Here is a 23,097-nt window from a genome sequence, read left to right on the forward strand (position 1 = left end):
AATAAATTTGAAATAAATGATAATATCAATATAACAAAAGATAAAAATAATGAGTATGTCAACGTCACCACATTTGATTTACGTTTACGTCCAATCCAACCCGCATTTCCCTCAGTGGAGGCCATGAAAGGACACCAGGTTCCTTATTTAAAGAGTGGGCACTACTTATTGGATTTCCTTGGCAGCCTCGTGGCTGTATATATTCTGTTTTGACTTAAGCAATGAAGCAAGTGAGCCTTGGGGTGTTTGTTCTTCTAAGAATTACTTAAAGACTTGTCAAGATGCCACAACTCGTGCTTGGGTTCCCAGGCTCTTTCTCTGTTTGTTTTTGAGACTTCCTGTGTGTTTTTGAAATTGCTACAGCAGGTGTAACTGATCTCAGACACAGCGAATTAAATATTTGTTTCCGATCTTTAATAATGTGGGTTTTGTAGAGAGACTATAAATGATCGTTGTATTTCCACAAATGTCCCAATGCTGTCGCCGCATAAAATATATGCGCTCCAAACACAGCTATTTATTCACATTTCCATCCAGAAATGACTAGAATATATCCTGATGCAAAAATCAAGATGAATGTGCAGTTGAAAGAGACATTGGTTGATTATAGTATCAGTATGACATCCTGTACTTTATCTTTTACGGTGCCCTGTTGTCTGATAATGTTGTATCATTAGTTTCCCTGACAATGATTTAGGATTCAGCCTCCTACCCCATTGACCTGTGCTGTGTTTAAATGTAACCTTCTTTTAGCCCCAGCCATCATTTGTCACTTTGGAGCGGTCAAATACACACAAATTGAACTCCAGCTGCCGTGGCCCCTGACAGCAAGACGTAGAGGGGCTGCAGAACAGAAGCCGAGCAATCAGCTGCATCTACATTTACATGGTCTGGGAAGGTTAGCGAGTTGTTCCTGAAAGATTACTAACTCTAATTTCTTTGGGGAGGATGGGACCTTGGTTCTGCTGCCAAACCTGCTTTTCAGGTCAGGGCCCTCTGAATGTTAACTAAGACCCAGGAGCAGGTCAGCATGCAGGCCAAGGGACCATAGAGGAAAGCCTGTGCCCTGCTCTTACACTGGTCATGCAGAAAGTCGCCATCCATCTTTGGCTCAATGCTAATGAACCATTGGGGGAAGAGGTCTGTGGTTAAGAAAGCCATCCAGGTAGGTCCCCATTGGTGTTTCCCTGCTGCAGAGTACAACTCTAATCTCTGCTAGAGGAAACATACACACACACACACACACACACACACACACACACACAAACTCACCCCCCCCCCCCCCCCCCAAAAAAAGTCCCAGGATTTCTTGAATAAGACGCCGATCTGTTTGATGTCCTCACAACTGCTCATCAACTCTGGAGTTGTCTTCCTTCTTTAAGCTATAGGCTACAGTGAGAAGTGTTCATGTGGTGCCACAAAGAGCCTTTCACTTTTTTTAACTTTTACTTTGATCTAAATTATTAAAACACTTTCAACTCTATCTCCAACTGTGATGAGCGCTGCAACTACTGCAGCCCCAACAACTCCTTGCTGTAGCCTTAAATTATGCCTTCAATGCCTAACAGTGTTAAATAGAATATAGCGATGGAATTTGTTGTAATTAGAGCTTAATTTCACATAACAAAATTGGAATTATGAATTAATCCCCTCGTAACACAAATTCTAACTAGCATGTTTACATAATACACCCATGATAATAAGGCGGGCGATGTTAAGATTAATAGACACTGCAAACTGTCCAACACGTATCCTGATTTTTAACATTTCGCGATTAAGTCACATGCTTGGTCTGCGAATTGTCAAGTAGTTATGAAAAAATAATCATCACAACTTCTCTGAACTTCAAACAACGCGTTCAGATTGCCTCTTTTCTCCATCATTCTGAGTTACAAGACAAAAAAGTGGCATGTTCTGAATTGTACGGGTCTGGAATTAGCAAATTTTTGCTTCAAAAATTAAAAAAAAAAGACTTAAAGATGAATCAATTAACAAGATTGTGTCTGATTCATTTTCTGTTGATGGTGTAATTGTTGCAGCTCTATTTATAGGTATAAAATATTGATATACTTTTTAACTTAGTAAGTCGTCAGGGCGCATCACGCAAATCCAGCCGAGTGTTTTTCAGATCACGTCCTTTATGTTTGAGAGAAATAAAGGTCTAATTTATCATGATATGTCATAAGAGCATCCACTTAATCCCATCCTGATCAATGTGTCTCATGTTATTTTATCTAATTTGGTTTACATTAAAACATCCAATTAAAAATAAGTGCATTACTTTGTTAATAAAGCACGAGACGGACTCGAGGGAACATTTCATTGGCAGTTAATTATGCGCTATTCTCAGACGTTCTGGGCAAATGTACAGTGCGACTATAAAGCTGTTATTTTGCTCTGGTTTTCAAATCATATTTGCATAACAGACAGAGCACCATGTGTTTTATAGCAGCTGCCACATGCAAACGTGTTAAAGAAAAATCTGGTGTGTTCTTCTTTTGTATCAGTAGAGATGCATTAGCAGGATCTCACTGGATTCAGTTCCTGTGACATAAGGTAGTAATCCCTGTTGTTTGATTTTCTAAACATGAGTATAATCACATATTTATGTTGTTGATGCTCCGTAATCCACACTTGTACACACAATTCACTGAAGAATCTAAGTCCATGCTCCTTCCAACGGTATATTTATCAATGTGCATGAATAAAAATATACAGTTATGGCTCATTTAATTCTGAATAAGTGAATTCTTCAATGCTACCCTTGCGCTGCGTGTGTCTCGTGTCTTTCTGGGGTAAATGATGCTTGAACAGCAGGGAGATCACTCTCTGTTAACCATATGGTTTTGTGCTAAAGGTCACCGATGTTTCTGAGGGTTAATATCAAACGCCCAAACATACACGGGGGGACTTATGCATATTAACGACAGTCTGTACTCCCTTGTGCAAAGATAGCACAGCTAGATGCCAAATCATCTTTTTTTTCCGTAAGACAACGATATATGTATAACATTGTCACTCATTTCAAACATGAGTGTTGCAGTACATTGTAATTGTATGATTATTGTGATGAAATTGCAAACAATCTTATACAACGGCAATAAAAAAAGACAACAAATCCTGTCAGACTGAACTCACTCATAAAGTTTAAATATATAAACTTCACAAAGAGTTACATTAATAAGTGATTTTTCTCCTAGGTATGATTTTTTTGTCCTCCTTTCTTTTGTCGACATTTCTCTTTACATTGACAGTGAGCGCGATCAGGCTCCCCTCAGCCATAATAAGAAATATTGGCTTTTAACAGCAACATGAAAGACCGTGGACGCTCAAGGCCATTCCATCATTGCGTAAAAGCCTAACAGGGATCGGCTGTGTGTCGTTTCCCCACAAATGTGCAATAACGCGCCAAAACAACTATCACTTTATGTGAGAATTAGCAAATAGTTATCATTTCTATGACATAAAAAGGTCCGTGCCAACATGCGCTGAAATAATAAAATATTGAAACGTCTATGAAACATAAATGTGAATTCTTGCTACATCTGTCTCTAGCTAATTGAGTTGCTACCAAGAATGTTAGTACTCTGGAGAATAATTTGTCAGTGCAAAACATCGAATGGACCAATTTATTGGTTGCTGCAGGCTGTAGAGTTCCAACAGTCTTTGATCAACCTTTTTAGGTCAGTATCTCTCGAAATACAGAGAGGAGAATTACATAGCAGAGAAAATATTTCATCTTTTTAAAAGACAAGGAAGTATTTTTGTTGTTACACTGTGGCTGTAATGGTGAATAAATTCTTTAAAAGGCTCCAAGCCAAAGCGAGGGGAGGGGGAAATAGCAGCGTTTGTGCACAATATTTATTGTTTTGTGTGGATGGTAACTTAAACATTTATCATAGAAAAGTGACAGAAAGAGTAATTATAAGTTTTGCTTTTTCCTCATCATTCACGGGTTGGGAGATGCTTGCACTGACAGTTACTGGTAGGCTTCTCGGGCACGCTTAATTAAAAGGAGCCTTCAAAAGAGTTTGGTATTGGCTGAGAGCTTGATCAGTCTTTGATTTGGAACCATTCTTGGCAGTCTGACAACGGGTGTGAAAAACAGAGGTTGTTTGATAGCTCAGTCAAATTTTGAAATGCAGTTTTGCCTAAAAAATACTTAAAAAAAAAAAAAAGCTCCTTACTGAGTTATAGATATTATGCTGGTCTTATCCTCGGTGAACCTGATATTACGGCTAATTTACTCTGTTGCACGAGATACGCAAAGATGCACAGTGTGGTTTCAATTAAACTGTATTTTGACCCGAATGCTAGCAAAAAAGACAAAACAAAAGAAAATTCTGATGACTCATGGCAGTTTTATCATTTTTGAGCAGCATTTTCAGTCTTGAAAGCTTAAACTGGCCAGTGCATTATTTCAAAAGACTGGGAAATTAGAGGATACAAATGCACTTGATACTGGGTTAAAAAAAAAACAATGGAGGTGGCCAAATGTGGCCATAATTTGCCAACAATTGTCACAAAACTGTCACAAAACTCCTCGGTAAGTGCCAGTTAACGGAACGTAGCAGCAGCAGACAGCAAATGTTTTCTTCGCAGAAAAACAATAAATGATCAACAACTCAACTTTCTCTGGTGAACCATACAATCCTTTCTCTAACAGCCTTTGCTCCGGACGACAACAAAGGCTGTTTACTATTTGTAAAGACCCCGCTTTAGGGCCTTGTTACCATGGAAACAGACAACAAACCCTATTAACCCTTTTAAACCGCTTTCCCTCTTTTATCCACACAGCGGCATGCCACAGTAACAGGTGACAGCTGGCCAAGTTAAACTAGCTCCTAATATTCTAATGCAAATATGTGTTTGTTTGGGTTTTTTCTTTTTTTTTTTTCTTCTTTTTTTAAAAAAATATAATGTAGTATTCTAATTAGGATAATTTCTGCTCACACAAGATTACGCCCAGCCTCATCAAACAGATTTAAACGTCTGCGCTGATCAACACAGTACTAAAGCATTCATTGTATCTATGAATGGTCCTCGGGTCACGTGAAACTGCAATTATGCTGGTTGTAAAAGAAAAATTGAGTGCTACATTTAAAAATGCTGAATTGCTTCAATTAATTTGGGGTAGGTAATAGACATGACTAGTGTGGGCTTCTCCTCCTGTGGCCCCTCAGAAATGCTGTTTCAACAACGCCAGGCAATTCCTTTGTTGAACTATGACAACACGGAGAATCTCACCGTTAAAATCTCAGATTGTGGTCTCTTGGTATAAAAAAAAATTATCATTATCTCCAAAAAATAAAAAACCTACAACTGCAATAAAGAGTAAACATCTAATTAATATTGTGTTATCAACAACTGAGAAAAGTCAAGATAATCTGAGGACAGATGTAATAAACTACAAAATATTTGCTCTGAATTTATCTACACTCCATAATAGTGAAGTCGTAAAATTCATATCTGCTGAAAACATTTCAACAAGGCCCTCGAGATAAGATATGAGGCTGTGCGGCACTCTCCATCACAGGCTCACACATGTACGCCGTCTCAGAGGACCTTTAATTTGAGTAGGAAAAGTCTGTTCTTTCGCTACAAGGTTAAAGTGTGGGTGACAAGTGAGGAAAATCACAGCGGAATGCATTAATTAGGTAGACCTAAAAGCATATTTATCAAAGGCTAAGTCACATGGGAATGATCTTAGCAAGGATCTAATAAAGACAGGACAGGTTAATAGAATAAAAGGCCTTGAATAGAACGTGTGCTTATACATAAAATATCAAGCTGATTTCACATGTAAACGAATCATTAGGATGTAACGATTAAATGTTATGGCAAGCGGATCCTTAACAATTGAAATGACCTTCATGGGGTCTGACAGTGACAATTGTCTTGCTTTGTTCACTCTGATTAAAATGTCAAAGCCTCTGGCTTAAATCATATCAGTATTTGAAAGATTCCACATGAAATGGAACAATATTTGCTTAGAGTGACTGATTACATGAACTTTAATTTGATGTTATTAAAAATCAATTTTTCATGAGCTCCCTTGATGGCAAAGCAGTACACTGACTGGTCCACAGAGGGAATAAACAGCCCAGTGATTCTGAGTGAATCATCTAAATGGTGTCAATCACAAGTGAATATGCAGCCCCCACCTCCCGTCTGAGCCAGTGATGAATGATGGCCCTTCAGTGGCGATTGAAACAGACGGAGCTGATTGAGAGAGCCTATCTTTATAGTGGAGCCATGGAATTGTTAACAGGATGTGATGGCTTGTGTCCGCTGAGCTGAGCTGGGAAATAAAGCTGTTGGGCTGGTGCTGCCTTCCCATCATTCACAGAGGTAATGATCTCTGTCTGGCTCAAAAGTAAGTAATAGTCTGCCCACAGGTTCGTGAGGGCATGACACAGCGGCGCTCACAAAGTTGAACTTGGACAAACGAGTACAGGTCAGTACACTGCCAGATTTTTAATAGATTTAATAGGCAATTTAATAAAGATTAGAATGTATTGTAAGGTTCATGAAGTTGAGAGACGGCTCGAAATTTCCAACCAGATTTTATTCGTATGATGCAGTAACAACGTGACAAACTAAAACTCTTAAAAATGTCCTACAGGTCATTACACCGTGACCTTTTTTCTTTTGTGTGTGTGTGTGTGTGTGTGTGTGTGTGTGTGTGTGTGTGTGTGTGTGTGTGTGTGCGCGCGTGTGTGGGAGCACAAAGGCGTGTTTATGACGACATACTGTAAATGATGATGGAAATCCTTCATGAGATGAAAATGGAGGTAAGAGCATGTGGAGAGGATGCAGTCAAACAACCAGCTCCACTCAATTATCTTTAGCAGGATAATTAATCAGTTCAGTATGCGCATCCAAGTCTCAGAGGCGTTTTTGAGATAATTGTTCTCATTGACTTGAATAATTATTTGTTTGCTGATTTAATTATTTTCGCATTTGGAAAACAAATGAACATGTGCTGGTACAGATGTTTTTGTTTGGTTTTTTTTTTTTTTTCTTCTTTTGATGATGATAGGTGAAATTATATAAATGTAGTTAGAAGTATCGAGCTGATAAATCCTAACGCGCAACGTCTCTTGAGAAATTAAGTGCAACCGTTTCCACAATTCACGTCATTATGTGTTTTTTCATAGCCCTAACTTCAACTTGAAGAGGGTCAATAAAACATGAGTTGTTTCTGCCTCGTGGCATCAATACAAACTGCGCTGAATCAAAGGCTAATATTTCTCTGCTATGAGGTCAGCCCTGGGTTACACACTCACTGTCCCTATATAATGACTGGCATGTTGAAAACAACTGTCTGACTCCTCACGGCGACTGCGGCACTTATTACCCAGGCCATTTTAATGGCACTCACTACTATTTATCATGCCGTTTTAAATGTTTTGCTCATTTGTTTCCATTAAATATTTCATCTTCCCTTAAATATTCATTTAACTTCATCTTTAAATTTTTTACAAGCCTCTTTTCCCCTTGCTATCTACTTGCCTCCCTTTTAGGGCTTTGCAATCATAAATAATTATTCATCTACACCCAGAAAGAGATCGCATAAAACATGCACATGAACCCTTTTTGTCTTTTCTCATTAGTGATATACTTCGAGTTGCCTAAATACTTCCCGCTACTCCATTTATGGAAATTGGTTGGAGAACCCGCCTAATGATTCTGCTTCACAAATAGGTTACAGCGTCCACCTCAGATCCCAGCGTTCATCCCTCTTTTCATCATGAGAGAAGGAGGAGGAGGATGAGGAGGAGGAGGAAGGGGAGGTGGGGGCGGGGGTCTTCTGTATTGAGATCTGGAGTTCTCCTATTTCTTTTTTAAGCAGGAATTGGACACATCCTGAATCTGAACGTTTCACTTTAACTTGTATTGTTTAAACCAATTGCCACATGAACAGGAAAAGCAGCCATCGACCAGCTTAGTGTGTACTGAATATAACACAAACATGACAGTATTCTAATCTCTTTGTGGATGGACAATAATTTCACTAAAACCTTTCTCCATAATTCTTTTCCCCACATTTCAGGATTAAAATAAAATAAAGGGAAAGGGCAAATTTGTACGTTTTGTTTGAAATTCTGATTAGAAATGAAGTGAACCAACTAAATTTCAGATTAATTCTCCTATCTGTGCTACATGCATCTGCCACAGCCGGGCGTACTACATTTATCTTGACTAAACAGGAAACATTTGTCTTAATTTGTAAGATAATTGCAACATGACTCATTAACAACCAGCCGCACGGTGCAAGGTGGAAGGGAAGCATAAACTCTCAATTTGGCTGGATTATCCTTTTGTGATGAGGCCTAATGATCCAACAGAGTAAATAGCAATGTGTTAATTAGAAATTACACTGAATGATCCGCTGCACACAGAGGAGGTATTATCCAGAGAGCATCATTATATGAGATCTATAGCTGATGTCTCTCCCTTCTCAGTCAGGAGATCTGAGAGATATAAGAACTATTCCCAGATGATGTCTTACGGTACATTTGTTGCAGTTCACTTACTCCTGTTTGGAAATATGTAACACTGACATAAACTCAAAGTTTCCTTGAGCAACACAATGAACACCTAACCACTCCCAGTGACAATTATTTTAATTGGTCATTTATCAGATGGTCTACAGGTATAATACGCTTTCTATTTAATGTTTTTTAAGAACCTTTTGAGATCATTTTTAATAATATGTATGATGGATTTTGGATTAATTGTAGAGTAAATTAAGTTTCTGTGGTGTTTTCAAGGAATATGAGGAGGTTCGCCTCCAACATAAAGTAAAAGACATTATTAGTTGAAGTTAAAGACTTGTAACATCCTGACTCAGATTAGATCAAATACTTGTGGCTTTTAAGATTCAAATTTAGGACAATTTAATTACTTGTAAAACATAAAATGTATAACACATTACAATATAATTTAAGAGTTTTTTGGGGACCTGAGATACCCTGTTAATGATTTAAAGATATTGTGTCATATTCAGGTAAATTCCCTCTAGAAGTCTGAATCTGGTTCCCACAAGTAATTAGCAAAATATCCTCATTATTCTCTGATTTTGGTTGATTTTTCAGCAGTTTGAGTTGAGGTGTTTTACCAATTAACACTTCTTCAAGACTACAGTATTTAAATAAGTGTTTGCCTCCACCTAGTGGCCAAGATTTGTCACTGAAGTTACAAATGAAGTGACTGCAGGTGCTTCAATGTCATATCAATGCACCATATTCAGATCATAATAATGTAGTTTATTCTAATAGAAAACAAAACCTGTAGGTTCTAAAATTCTAGAATGATTTACATTAACTCAAGTAATATGAATGATGCCAATAATGGAATCTGACACATAATATAACTTGAATACTGCACATAATCAACGTTCAGCTCTAACAATAGATATAAAACCACAACTAATATGCTACTGATAGTGTAAATATGCCTGATAATTATGTGGAATTACTATATTTCAAAATATCTCAGAGGTAAACACGGATGGTAAAAGTTCATCATGTACAGATAATATTGCTGCTTGGCCAATGTGATCAATATTGGAGTGGTAGTAAAGGTTAGTCAGAATGCTGAACTTGTTTGCAGTAATATTAAAAAATCAAAATGGCTGCTTGTATTAAAATGATAACTAATGTGTTTGAAGTAATTGATATAGAATCAATTTAGTGATAAACTACAGGGGTTTTGAGAACAACAGTGTCCAAATCAGCTGAAAATGTACATTGTAATTCACCTTAGACTCTGACGTGACTCACAAATGGAGATAGAGGCTAACACGGGACTTAAACTGCTACTATTATGTGGCGTTATGCTCATCATCGACCTCATCTTCATCATTTAATCAGTCTTCATCTTCAACTCCAGACTCTTGATGTCTGTCTCTTTTAAGTGGGATTGGAGTGTGTACTATCAGAGCCTGGTGTACTACCTGGTACTACCCAGCTTTGCAGCTCAAACTGACAGTAACAAGTAAGTCGGAAGTAAAGGTGCATCCTCTTCCTCCCTGTTCCCTCCAATTTGAACCGTAAAGTAAATCATCAGTAAATCTGTCATCTGAAAATGTGCAGCTGTGGTGAAGCAGCTCATCGCTCTCATGGCCTTGAGTGTGGATACCTTCTTTTCTTCTTTTTCCCAGAGGGGTGGTGTCTCACACCCAGAAAGTGCACGCATAGGAAGGATAGTGACACTGTTCACATGGATTCTCTAAAACTGAGAGCAGTCTGAGCTGCGTCCTCTTTCTGTCCGCAGGTGTCAAGTGATACCAACATTCCAGCCACATTACATGAGGGCACCAACTCTTACATAGTGTTGACATTGCAGATGAGGACAGTTTAAGCCCCATGCCTGGCATGATGAGTCAGAAACAAGAACCGGGAGAAATCCTTAACATGAAGCAGAGGAGATCACACCTGGAACGCGAGGACATTCACATTGGTACCTGATATTCTCTAAAAGCTGGGGACCAAATCTGTATATTTAACAAGAAAAGCTTAGGTTCCTGAAGTCAATTTAGACTGGGAAACACACCAATAGGAGCGGACACCTGAAATTTGCTGGGCCAATAAAATCTCGAGGAAGTATCGCGACGGTCACGGTTGCCAGATCTCAACTTTTCCACTGAACTGTTAAAACAACAAAAATCACTGTGTCACATTTTTAAGTACATGTTAGTTTATAACTGTTGTTACTTGGCATATTTTGTGTGACATTTAGAGATTAATGCACTCTCCTACCTTAGTTTTAATCATGTGGTATAATGTTGATGGCCCCGAATGTAAAAGTGATATTTGGAGGCATCGCAACACATTTAATGTGCAGAGAAAAACATTGAACTCTTTATTGAAAAAAAATGCAGAAACAAAGAATACAGTAGATTGGAAATGATTTTGCTTTTTGTGCGTTGAGGGTGGGAAGCAGATGTTTTTACCACAAACTTACAAAAGACCCAACTGGCAGCCCACGTAGCGTTAGCTACGGCTTGCAGCTAGTTAGCAATTGCAGTCTTGTGTACCATTTTGCTGAAAAACGGACCCGGTTAATCAAAATAGGGGACTCTTAATTTTATACTTACCATGTATCAATAAACTGCTCTGTGGACATTATGTCGTAGTCGGCGAGTGACTTGTAGTTGTTGATTATAGACCGGCGTTTACAGGGTAGCGCTGGCGGTAGCTAAGTTACGTTAGCCACCTCGGCATGCTAGCGTGACGAACGTGTGTTACGTCTGCAAGACCAGCAGCCAGTCTGACTTAGAGGAAGGAAGGAAGCGGAGAAGAAGGATCGCTGCGTACCGCTGCTTGTGCAAAGTTAGCTCTCCGTTTGGACTCCCAAATTTACACCGTGACACGTTTAGGAAAGGCGGCTATTTCTGCTCCCGGTGCGACATTCAACGCTATTTGGTTAATAAGATATGCAGTTAGTTGACGTAACTAGTTGTCAACAACGGCGAGCTGTACAGCTGACTATAGCTAGCACGCTAACCACTAACTTCTAAAGAAGTTGTGTAAGTCAGATGCAGCTTTCTGACTGATTAAGGGTCAACAACTAACCTTTTAAAATTTCGGATTCTTTAAGTCTGCTTGGCTTTAAGACCAAGACGACAGGAGGATCTAATGGCATCGGATGTGATCGAGAGTGAAGCGACGCTAAAGGGTGTAAGTGACATGGATTTGAACAATAGTAGCCCAGATTTTGTCACACCCAGGCGGACTCTTGAGGAGTTGGGAAACAGACAAACGTCTAGTCCCTCATCTTCTGGAGTGTCGGGAGAAGGTGATGAGGAGGAATTAGACGAACTACAAAATAGCACAGCCTCTACAGTTGAAAATGGCGAAGAGGCACATCAGGAGAGTCTAACCAAAACAAGAGGCACTCCACAGGAAAGGAAAACTCCAGACAATGAGCAGCAACAGCCTGGAGCAAGAAGCTCGACCCCAGTGAGCCTTCCTCAGTCATGCTCGCCATCTGGAGCCAGTGGAAGGTCGGTGTGCATTTTAATGTCCTGCTTACGTGCTGCCCAGAAATATTATCAGGCATTTAATTTTATCGCCGTTGGGGATGTTGTTCTCCCAGACTTGATTAATTACCTGAACTAAACGACACTAATTACTTTTGATAAAGCTTTTGTTTCCCAGTGAACTAGATTTTAGAAAGTTTTTTGACAGGCCAGGGATTACTTCCACTGGAGCCAATTGTTGTTATTTGTTCCGATCAGCTGTTCAGGTCAAGGAAATACACACTGTGCTGCTGATACAGATGAGTGACAAATGAAAGGAAAAACCTTCAGTGCCGAAACAGTGGGGATGCAAAACAGAGGCCCAATTTAATGCCTGTCCAGTCCACAACACTCTTCATGATCACTATTAATACATAAAATGAGGGAGTAATTCAGACGTATAAATCTATGTCAACTTTCATTGAAGCTGTTCATGTAACTTAATGTGCCACGCCACCACACTAAGAAACTTTGTATTGATTTTTTTCTTTTACTGTGTTACCAATCCCTATTTTAAAAGGCAAGGCAAGGCAATTTTATTTGTATAGCCCGTTTTCACAAACAGTTTGTCTCAAAGGGCTTCACATGCAAATGCATGAAGTGCTGCTATTGTCACGGTTTTGCCACTTGAATCCTCATAACCATCACTTCTATAACAGAGGAAATCCAAACACCACCAGACACGTTCATGCAGCAGGTTCAACCAGCATGACTTTACAAAGGGTGCAGTTAATAGCAGCTCACCTTTTTCATCACTGAGCTTTGGATGTGAGAAATCCTGTTCCGGTTTATGGAGCAAGTTGAAGAAATCATGTGACAAAGATATTAACAACCAAACTTATGGTTTACAGTATAACATCTATCTTGATTTGTTTAGCGATGCACCGATGCCACGCTTTCAGTTCCAATTTAATACTGATACACAAATGTAGATTCTCATACCAGAACTCAGACTTCTGTAATATTATCACCGTTATTGTTTTTGTTGATGTTGCATTGAAGGATACATTACAAAGCTGCCGTAAACCACATATCAACCCTTATGAAAGAATACAACAACAACATCCATCCATCCATCGTCATCTTCCTACACATTAAGGGTTGCGGGGGGGCTGGATCCTATCCCAGCGTCAACGGGCGAGAGCCGGGGTTCACCCTGGACAGGTCGCCAGTCCATCGCAGGGCCAACATAGAGAGACGAACAACCATTCACACTCACATTCATACCTACGGTCAATTTAGAGTATTCAATCAGCCTAGTCCCCAATTGCATGTTTTTGGACTGTGGGAGGAAGCCGGAGTACCAGAGAGAACCCACACAGACACGGGGAGAACATGCAAACTCCACACAGAAAGATCCCGTGCCCGAGCCGGGACTCGAACCCGGAACCTTCTTGCTGTGAGGCCACAGTGCTGACCACTGCACCACCGTGCAGCCCCACAACAACAACATAATGCATTAAATTGAAATGTATTCCTGAGAATTTCATTTGATGTTTGGACTGGTGACTTTTTCGCATGTTAGATTATGGTGGATTCATGATACAGCACAAACTATTGAATGGAATCTGGATCTGCGCATGGATGTGCACCATCGTTCTGATGTTCAATCTATGTGTGAACTCAGCGGACGTGCGAATCACGCCAGTATCTGCAGCCGATTCCAATCTGATATCCCATCTCAACTTGTGTTTCGTGATCCTGCAGGAAACTATGACCAGGATTTGTCCTCCTGGTCATAATCAATGATATTAAACCATCCAGCGGCCATCGTCAGATTAATTCAACTTTTGCTCTTTTTTTGTGGAATTCATATTCCCGGTGCACCCCCACTCCTCTCAGTTGGATTTCCTCTTGGATTAGCAGTACACATAAGGAAACAGCTACACGGATACGTTATGAAATGTTGAGTACCGAATGCCCTGAATGTTTTTGTGTCTGGGAGCGCAATACAGTCTTGTATGTGATTATTTGCATCAAAGGGAGCTCTGTGCAGCAGAGATACAGATACCATGAGCAGCATTAGCGAGTAGCCTTATGGTTTATATACTAAGCCTTTAACACAAGTTTGTAAGCCTTTCAAGAAGCCATTGATCTGATTAGGTGGCCGTTTACTAGCTTTAACTCTTGAGGAGATTACCGATGGCCATGCAGGCCTGTGAATGATATATTGATTAACACAATGGACCACCGCCTCTGTCCAGTAGTTGGTGTTGTTGTTGTTTTCTTCTATATTCAATTCGAAATGGAGATTTTAACTTGTATTTGTAAAGTCTACAACAGTGTGTTTAGCAGCTTTTAGTCCCATGCAAGTATGTTCCTTTTCATTTTGAAGTTACACCACTCCCTCTTCAAGTTGAGAAACTTTATCAAGATCAGCTTTAATGGAATTTTCATTTCCCCGCACGTCTGTGTGCGAGGCCAAATGAGAGAAGCTTTCCCAGAGATCAAGTGCAACAAGAACAAACTAAAAACATGTGTACACAAAACAGAAAAACACAATCCATGAATGGTTATGGTATTAAAAACATGAGCATAAGCTGTGTTAAATTGTAGTCAAAACCACGTTGCTTTTGACTCCCGCCTGATCAATAGAATTTAAACACCCCCTCCCAATAATCCTCTGTGGATTGTACAAGTCACAAGCAACCATTTACAGTTAAGCAGTTCTGTGTCTGGTAGGAGTTTGTCACCAATAATCTCCCCATGTTTTCTTAATGAACACAAATGTGATTGAGGAGGAACTTTTGAAAGAAGCTGCAATCATAAACAAATGCAATGGCGCATCACTTTGTTTTCGCACCCAGCCTGGAACGACAAGAGTCCGTCGCCACAACAGAAGCCCGCCTGAGGATGGAAGGAGTTGAGCTGAAAGAAGAGTGGCAGGATGAAGACTTTCCACGGTACCTTTTTTTTTTTCCCCGTCGCTCATGACGTTGTATGTCTTTAAATCACATTTGTTTATCTTGTGAAAGTGATGTGATCTTACTGTGTAACAATCAGGCCTCTACCTGAGGAGGAGGAGCTTGAAGATGAGCTATTTGCTGGAACCTCTGATGAGAGAGACCCTGGTAATGACAACTGATATGTATATTTTGCTGATATGTGGTTAGTTCTTTGTTCCTTTAAATTTAAAATGGGCGCTAGAAAGCCTGGGTGCATAATATAAACTTTAGCTTAACTTCCCAAAATATTTGTGCGCCAAAAAGACAATGAGGGGTTTGTACCAGCTGTCTGGTATCAGAGCGAAATGTTCTTAAGATCAGTATTTATATCTCCAATTATTCTACAACTACCCCAGGCTATGCTATGAATCACAGCAAGAAGGAAAAGAAGAAGCTGGCAGCTCCGGACATCAGTCTGACTCTGGACCGCAGCGAAGGTTCTCTTCTCTCTGACGAGCTAGATGAAAGTACAGAACTGGACTTAGATGGCATCGACACACCTTCAGACAACAGCAATGAGTTTGAATGGGAAGGTAAGAACTTTTCATTATGAAGTGACGATGTTTAAACCAGCAGGACTTGAATAATATCTTTCAAGAAGGTTCAGATTGTAAATTCAGGCCTCATGTAGTCATGATAACTTGGAAAAGTCCTGGAAATGGAAAAAGCATGCATCCTTCATTCCATGAACTGAAAAAAGTCTCTTTTGTATAATACATTGACTTCAGTACATATTTCTATGTTGTCAAACTACATACTTTGCCATTCATTTTTAGTTAAATTTAAACTGGTAAGTTTTGGAATGGATTTCTGTTAATCTTTAATTTCCAAGGAGACTTCAGAGAGTGTGTTGTCATGGAAGGTTTTGTCAATTCTGTTTTCCAAGAGTTTGAAACCTGTACATGTTGCATTTAATTAATTGGATTGAATAGGCATTATTCTTTATAAATAGATATAGGTGAACACTGAAATGGCGTGACGTGTTTGTGAAGTTACTGTCATGGATTCACTTGGTTTAATGTCAAAGTGTGTTGCAGGACCAGTCTATTCACCATCCTCCTCACCTCCACAGGCTAGCCAGCGTACTGTCTGAAGTGTAGTTAATTGTGCTTTGTTGTTGTTTTTTTTGTGTTTTCACACTGCTTCCTTCCACTTTTTCACTCGGAAGAATTGTTCCATTTGCCTGCCTGGAAACAGGCTGCAGGCCAGCAACAGGTTTCTCTCTTTCTTGTGGTAAGATCTCCTGGACAGCCCCCACCCCCCCACCCCTTCTTTTTTTTTAATTTTCTGCCCACCATTGGTCAATCAAACCCAATTGTCCAAATTATTTTGTCTTCATTTTTTTTTTCAAAACAAATCATGACATGTTATATTTGACGTGTTATATTTTCATTTTCATGTCTCTGTGCATGTCATTTCCCTTTTTACTGAACATTTCCTGTGTTTGGAGAAGCAATCAGTTGTTAATTTTCACTTAAGAGGCAGTGTAACCTGTGCTGTACGGTTTTCAATCAGCAAACATTCGAAACGAAGCTCCCACTCAAAGTAATAAGAAATAAGAAAATAACAAGAAATGTCACATAACTGTCATGTGCACCTTATGAACGCAAGTTATTTGTGGCCACATGACATACGCCGCACAATACAACCACTGTGATCCAGATTTATTCATTTATTTCACTCATGTTTCTGAACAGATACAGATGGCATTGACTTTGCGGTGTTAAATGGGAGTGTGGGGATCACATGATGCTCCAGTTTATTATTTTATGAACTTAAGCATTGGCGATGAATTTGTCGGGTGTATGCGCATAGAAGACAGAGTGGAAGGTGAATGAATGTCGCCGTATCTCAAGGTCTTCAGCCAGGTTAGCAGGTTAGCGTCACCTTTTGATGGTTCTTTTGCATTTCCATCACATTTATTTCCATTTGTCATAAACCCTGAAATGCTCCTCTTCTCAGTTTCACTGTATGGTTGCAATGAAAAAGGCCTAACTGAGCTGTGTGTGTGTGTGGGGGGGGTTTGACTTCAAAGTATCTATTGATATTTTGTTGATTCAAATAAAGAATGGAATCCAACACAAAACAGAAGTAAAATTACGATTTCATCCAAATTTCCATTGATTATGATGCATGTTTGTTAATGCATGAATATTTGAGTGAATATTTTTTCAATGATTTGATCAATAGACTTGATTTGGTCCAACCAGGTGCACCATAGCATCTTGGGTTGGGAGAGCGTGCAGTGACCAAGCTGGTAGTATAAAAGTACTTTCCCTCCCTCTAGATGATCTCCCTAAGCCTAAAGCCACTGAGCTGCTACAGAAAGGCGTGGAGTCGGTGCAGCAGTACTCTGCCCTGGAGGAGAGGGAGGAGGGTCGGCGCTGGAGGGTGTTCCGTATCGGAGACCAGGAGCACAGAGTGGACATGAAGGCTATTGAACCTTACAAACGGGTTATCAGTCACGGAGGTCAGGCATTATGTCACCATAGCGACATGCAGACATCTATAAATGTTTTCCTGTGTGTCGATGTTTTCTCGACAATGATGTTTTTCTTGTTGGGATTTTTGTCACTGCAGGTTACTATGGAGACGGTTTGAATGCCATTATTGTGTTTGCTGTGTGTTTTATGCCCGAGAGCAATCAACCAAATTACCGATACATCATGGACAATTTATTCAAGTGAGTGTTTTCTTTTAACTCTTGGTGAGGGAATATTTTAGAGCTGATGCTAATGGAGTTTTCCTGTTGCAGGTACGTCATCGGCACACTGGAGCTTTTGGTGGCTGAGAACTACATGATTGTGTATTTGAATGGGGCGACTTCTCGGAAAAAGATGCCAACTGTGGGCTGGCTCAGGAAGTGCTATCAGCAGATTGATAGGAGGTGAATGCGACTGCTCACAAGAGTCAAATGAAAAACTGAGTCTGTTGCTCAGTTTCTTGAATACTGTTTGTTCTTTCTTGGTGTTTGTAGGTTAAGGAAGAACTTGAAGTCTCTGATAATTGTCCATCCCTCCTGGTTTATTCGCACCCTTCTGGCAATCACAAAACCTTTCATTAGGTAACGATATTTTCTAGAATAGTCATATATATATATATATATATATATATATATATCATCATGGGAATGTTTTTATTTCAACCCTTTACTGCGATTATTTCACAGCTCAAAATTTAGTCAGAAAATCAAGTACGTGTACAGCTTGACAGACCTTGCAGAGCTGGTTCCCATGGAATACGTGTCCATACCGGATTGTATCAAACAGTAAGTACCCTCAACTCAAACTTTCTTTTTAAACAAGAGATAAGAATTTAAAAAAAAAAAAGATAATAAATCAACAAAGATATTTTATGATTTGATCAAATTAAGGGTCACATGATAAAAACGTGGACACGTTCAGTTCGAAAACTTCTCGTTAGAGTTTCCATATGAATCTGTTAACACACTGCTTTGAAATTTCTATTGGTAATATGAAATATTAGTATACGATTTAGAAGTATCAGGACCAGACCAGTATTAATCCCCTTATCTCTGAGTTCTATCCAGTCCTCACCAGACGTGGGACAACCTACCTCAAAAGCTCTTCCTCTGGACTGTGTAGACACCACATCTTAAGACTCCCTCACATGTTGTACCCTGCCACTGCACGAAGCAGTTGCACTCAATACGACCCACTTGGCATTTTTTGTACTTAAACTCCATACGTAGATGTTGTTAGTCTGCATATGTCCTATACAAACTCCAACTATGACAGTAACATTACTGAAAATAACTGTGTCTTGATCATTGGGAACCGAACTGCTGCTGAAGAATATAATCTCATGCAGAGAAATAGCTTTATTCCTTCTTAACCTAACATGAGGGGAATCTCTTTTGTTCTCTTGGCTCAAGCTGCCATAAAAATGTTTTTGCTCTTTTGAATGTTTGTTGGCTTTCTATTTCCTCTTTTCTTACCTTCATTTCCCGGCCCCCTCCCCTTCCCCCCATCTTAAGGTTTGACGAGGAAAAAAATAGGAAAAGCCATAAAAGGTATATATGCATTATCACCCAGAGTTGGCCTCGGCACTTTTTTTGCTTTTCACAAAACTAACAAAGAAATGAGTTTTCTTTCTTTAGAAATTCATAAGCACACCTTGTTTTTTGAGCCAAAATTAATAACTTTCTTCACCAGTTTCGCACATTTGCACCTGATTAAGGACATTCTTAGTAAGTAAGCTGTTTGATTGGTTTGAGAAAAATAGCTCCTTATACCTTTTGAATTCTGTTGTTGAGCCAAATCAGTTGATCTCAAAGCTAATTCATGTTTGTTCTTTCATAGCTCAAGATATTCTTATCTGCTTGTATGTCCTTTTATTAATTTTACCCGTTTCTTGAGGACTTCCCATCAAATGCGGTTCATTACAGTTATGAGGAAAGTTATTGGAATGCTGCTTCTTTACTGTCAATAAAACACGTACTCGCATGTGTCTCTCTAAAAACCAGGTTTAGGATGGGACTTGTTTGACGTGTGGTAAGTTGGGTCTGGTTAGAATGACTGAACTGGGTGGAAGTACAAGGAAGTAGCTGGACTACACTGTGGTGGTGTGTGTGTGTGTGTATGGGGGGGGTTGGACTGCAACAGTTGCCCTCGGTAACTTGCTCTCACTGGCGTGTCCTGTTTCACTGCTGTCTGCATGACTCACCACATACTGAACCACCACAAACCTTTGTCTGCCTAACACAAGCACCCGGATATAATCTGCCCGTTACTGATAAGTCATGACTGTTGAGTTGCATCGATGCATTATTAAGATTTGCAGAAGACGTGTTTCAACACTGTTTTAACAGGTTGTGTCAGTTGTGAGATGAAAGAATTCTGAACCCAAGACTGATGCATTTGTGTACAACAACCTCAAACATTGCCTTGTAGCTGAAGCAAATGTTAAAAAAAATGAAAATTTAACATTTTGCGCATTTAAAATGTCCAAAAAGTTCAGAACATGCAAAAATTGCACTAAGTAGGGATGCGCTGAAATTCTGGGCTCATTTTATTACCAATTGTTTAAAAATAATTAATTGACTAATGACATCTGTGTGTTCGTATTGTTTTTGTTACTCTTTGTTCCCCTTTTGTGCTGTGGAAACCAAAAAACCTAGCTATGTCTAAGTTTCAGCCCTGTATAAGGCCATATTTGAGAACAAATTCAACCCTGCACATTTCTGAAGCAACTTCTAATCACCTTTCACATCCTCAGATAAACAATGACCACTGTCATCTCAGAATGCCATCGCATTTAGCAGGCAAATATCGTGTGACACAGATACACGGCCGAGGTGCATCCCTCGATTGCCAATATGTTTAATCCGCGTGAAATCTAGAAAGTTCCAAAGTGATCTATTCAGGCATGTTGCTCCTCTGTGGCTCATACTGATCTCTGCATTTGTCTGACACGTGTAACTGGATCATCCGTGCCTTATACAGACGGACGTGTCCGTTGTGAGCTGTATGTTTAAAGTAGAGTAAGTTGTTTAAGGTGGAAACCAACAAATCATATAAAATATTGTTTTATTTTTCAAGATGACGAGTTTGGTACGAATAAAAACAGGCTGAGACCATATATGAATGCATAGATTAGTTGCCTGATAATTTCTGCCGCTGTTAGTTCAAGACCCGTTTGTTGTGCTGCCACTGTCATCACACACGTCACACGACCCTTGAATTTGTGTGCACAGAATCGACCAGGACATGCACGGAAAAGTGGAGATCGCAGCGGCTGCTGTTCCAGAGTGACCCCGCCGGCACCAGGAAATCCAGAGGAAGAGAGAGTGATGAATGTTTCAAACTGCAGCCAATCTTAAGTTTATGTGCTGGTTGAAATGACTGGAGACTCTTTGCATCAGGAAGGTGCCTTTCTGAACGTATGCTGCCTGTTACATTGTGGAACCTTTCGCTATATTACCACGTGCTGTCCAAGACGTTTTTTTAATCCATTTTATTTACTGCAGGTAATCATGTTCAAGCGTAGCTTCTCTGTGTTTCCTTGTTACTGTCGTATCTACACTTTATTTAAGGCACTCTGTTACATATGGATGGTTGATGCATGTTCTGCTTTATTACATGGAATTATATATTTATATTCAAAAGGTGACAAAGGAGAGAAATTAATATATTTTTTATGGTTGCGCTGATTTTAAACTGCATTTTAGGTTTCCGACTCACTTAAAGGCATTTCATAGAATAAGTTCTGGCCATGCATTTGTCACTGTTCACTGTTGAAGTTGTCTGTTTGAATCCTGCCTGGGGAAAATAAAGTTTTATTTTTACCCCTCACTTCAGTGAGCCCTCTGACTTATTGAGAGAATCTGACAGAAATCTGCAGGTCTAAACATATCCAATTCCAAGTCAAAATAATGGCTCAACATCAACGGTTTGTGCCGTTTTAAGAAGGCAGGAAAGGGATCCTTTTTACTTTGGCGTTTAAGATGTCCACTAGATGGCACCACCTCCACAAATTAAAAACATAAACAGTACATAATTTTAATAAATAACGTGGCAAGATCCATCACAATATTTTGACAGATATTAAATGAAGACAATGTTACAGAAACTATATAAGGATAGAAACAGATAAACACACATTCTCACTTTCAGACAATCCAAGATTTTCCATTAGATAAAATTCCCCTGGTATTTTTAGCATAATTCCTCTTATGGATGGATAATAATCACACTGTAAACATAAACTCTTTAATGGAGGAACAAATTAATGTTGCCTCTTTCATTTTTTTTTTTTTTTACACTCATTGCTTCACTCTACTTCTAGCTTTCCACATTTTGTTCTGTCATTAGAGGGTCATGGCCTAAAGCTTTGTAGTACAGAAATGACTCTATACATCTTATAGCAATGTTATCAATTCCTGGATCAAACTTATTTGCGAAGAGGTGTTGTTGTGTGAGGAGCCACTGCAGGTCGCCGGCTCCAAACACACAAACTGCTCTTCTGTATTCTCCGGTGCATTTAGAATACGGGGCTCCCTTTCTCACATCCCCTGCATGATAGCTCCACTTCACCAGGCGAGCGAGGGCTTGCATGTCTGATGTGTGATACTTAACATCAGCAGGTATGGATCCAGGAACAGAGGGCATCCTCTGGAGAGTGGCCCACATGTGTTCATCAGGACTGTACGTGTCCTTCTCCCACTCCATAAATGTCTGAACCTCTTTGTCCTGCAGCACATGTTCCACAAAGGCCCTTGTGACCACAAAGTAAGCGTTACCGGTGAACATGGGGCTTGATATAGGAGGTGAGCTCTTCCTCACATTTGTCATGATGATTTGGTTGGTGACATTGTGATGGTAAAGCCAACGTGCCTTCTTGTACTCATTGGTAACTTCAGATTCCAGGCTGTTCCTCCCATTGAGAGCTTTCAGAGCCTTAACCATCTCCCTGTTGGTTTTGAGGGGAAAATCTGTCCCACAGGTGTTGAGCAGGTACTTCCACTTGACCTTTGACCCTAACAAGTCCTCCATGCAATTAAGATCTGCCTGCACCCGGGACCAGGAGGCATATACAACATTTTCTAATTTACTGGCTAAAAAGACATTTGGAAAGCAGGAAGCGATCGCCTTCACAGCCTCCTGGAATTTCTTGGAGGATTTCTGGTCCACATGCACACAGTAGATATTCTGAGGAGCATAAATGGCTCGGAGAAGACGCTCAAACATCTCAATGTTTTCATGGATCACCATGGAGTAGGCAAGAGGAAAATCCCTCTCCTCCTGACTGAGAGGGACTGTAATGTAGCTTCTCTGTTCCCTATAAACTTGACAGTTCTTTGTCACACTGAGGTAAAATTCTTCAGATAAAAGAACTTGCCTTCTCCTGGATCCTAGAAGCACTTCCAAGTCAGCTTTCTTGCCCTCCAAGTCTCCAGTGATGATGGCCCAGCAGCCACTAATGTCAGCAGAGTATTGCTGTGGTATTCTGTGTCTACGCTGTCTGTTAACAACAGTCTCCCAAAGAACAACAGAACTTAACATACCCAGAAGGATGAGACACGGGCTTTTCAGCAGCACCTTGACTTTCAACATCTTTGCAGAAGCCTTTTCCTCATGCTGTTTCATACACAAGCCACCAGTA

The 23,097-nt window shown here is 39.8% G+C and overlaps 2 protein-coding genes and 1 long non-coding RNA gene across 6 annotated transcripts in view; 1 reads left to right on the top strand and 2 right to left on the bottom strand.

Moving 5' to 3' along the window:
• The window catches only part of LOC147258912 (uncharacterized), a 51,699-nt gene extending 40,339 nt beyond the window's left edge, over positions 1 to 11,360 (bottom strand). Inside the window, exon 1 of the long non-coding RNA XR_015117100.1 lies at positions 11,105 to 11,360. This is a non-coding gene — a long non-coding RNA (uncharacterized LOC147258912). The remainder of the gene's footprint in view (positions 1 to 11,104) is intronic.
• bnip2 (BCL2 interacting protein 2) lies at positions 11,020 to 21,287 on the top strand. 4 transcript variants are annotated; one of them, XM_086209029.1, is made up of 12 exons: positions 11,020 to 12,013; positions 14,836 to 14,931; positions 15,032 to 15,099; positions 15,330 to 15,506; positions 17,261 to 17,443; positions 17,554 to 17,656; positions 17,729 to 17,860; positions 17,951 to 18,037; positions 18,143 to 18,241; positions 18,971 to 19,006; positions 19,460 to 19,487; positions 20,690 to 21,287. In XM_086209029.1, exons 1-11 carry the CDS (start codon positions 11,646 to 11,648, stop codon positions 19,479 to 19,481), a joined length of 1,371 nt encoding a protein of 456 aa, XP_086065155.1. In that variant the 5' UTR covers positions 11,020 to 11,645; the 3' UTR covers positions 19,482 to 19,487; positions 20,690 to 21,287. The 4 variants fall into 4 exon arrangements, with proteins under 4 accessions (XP_086065155.1, XP_086065153.1, XP_086065156.1 ...); XM_086209027.1 differs by lacking the exon at positions 19,460 to 19,487; XM_086209030.1 differs by lacking the exon at positions 18,971 to 19,006 and having other exon boundaries at positions 11,021 to 12,013.
• Positions 20,923 to 23,097, bottom strand: LOC147258915 (beta-1,3-galactosyl-O-glycosyl-glycoprotein beta-1,6-N-acetylglucosaminyltransferase 3-like). Its single transcript, XM_086209031.1, has one exon. It carries the CDS (start codon positions 23,079 to 23,081, stop codon positions 21,777 to 21,779), a length of 1,305 nt encoding a protein of 434 aa, XP_086065157.1. The 5' UTR covers positions 23,082 to 23,097; the 3' UTR covers positions 20,923 to 21,776.

Source organism: Aulostomus chinensis, chromosome 7 (assembly GCF_037954235.1).
Source record: "Aulostomus chinensis isolate RoL2024-O1b breed Wild chromosome 7, RoL_Achi_v1.0, whole genome shotgun sequence".
Taxonomy (NCBI): domain Eukaryota; kingdom Metazoa; phylum Chordata; class Actinopteri; order Syngnathiformes; family Aulostomidae; genus Aulostomus; species Aulostomus chinensis.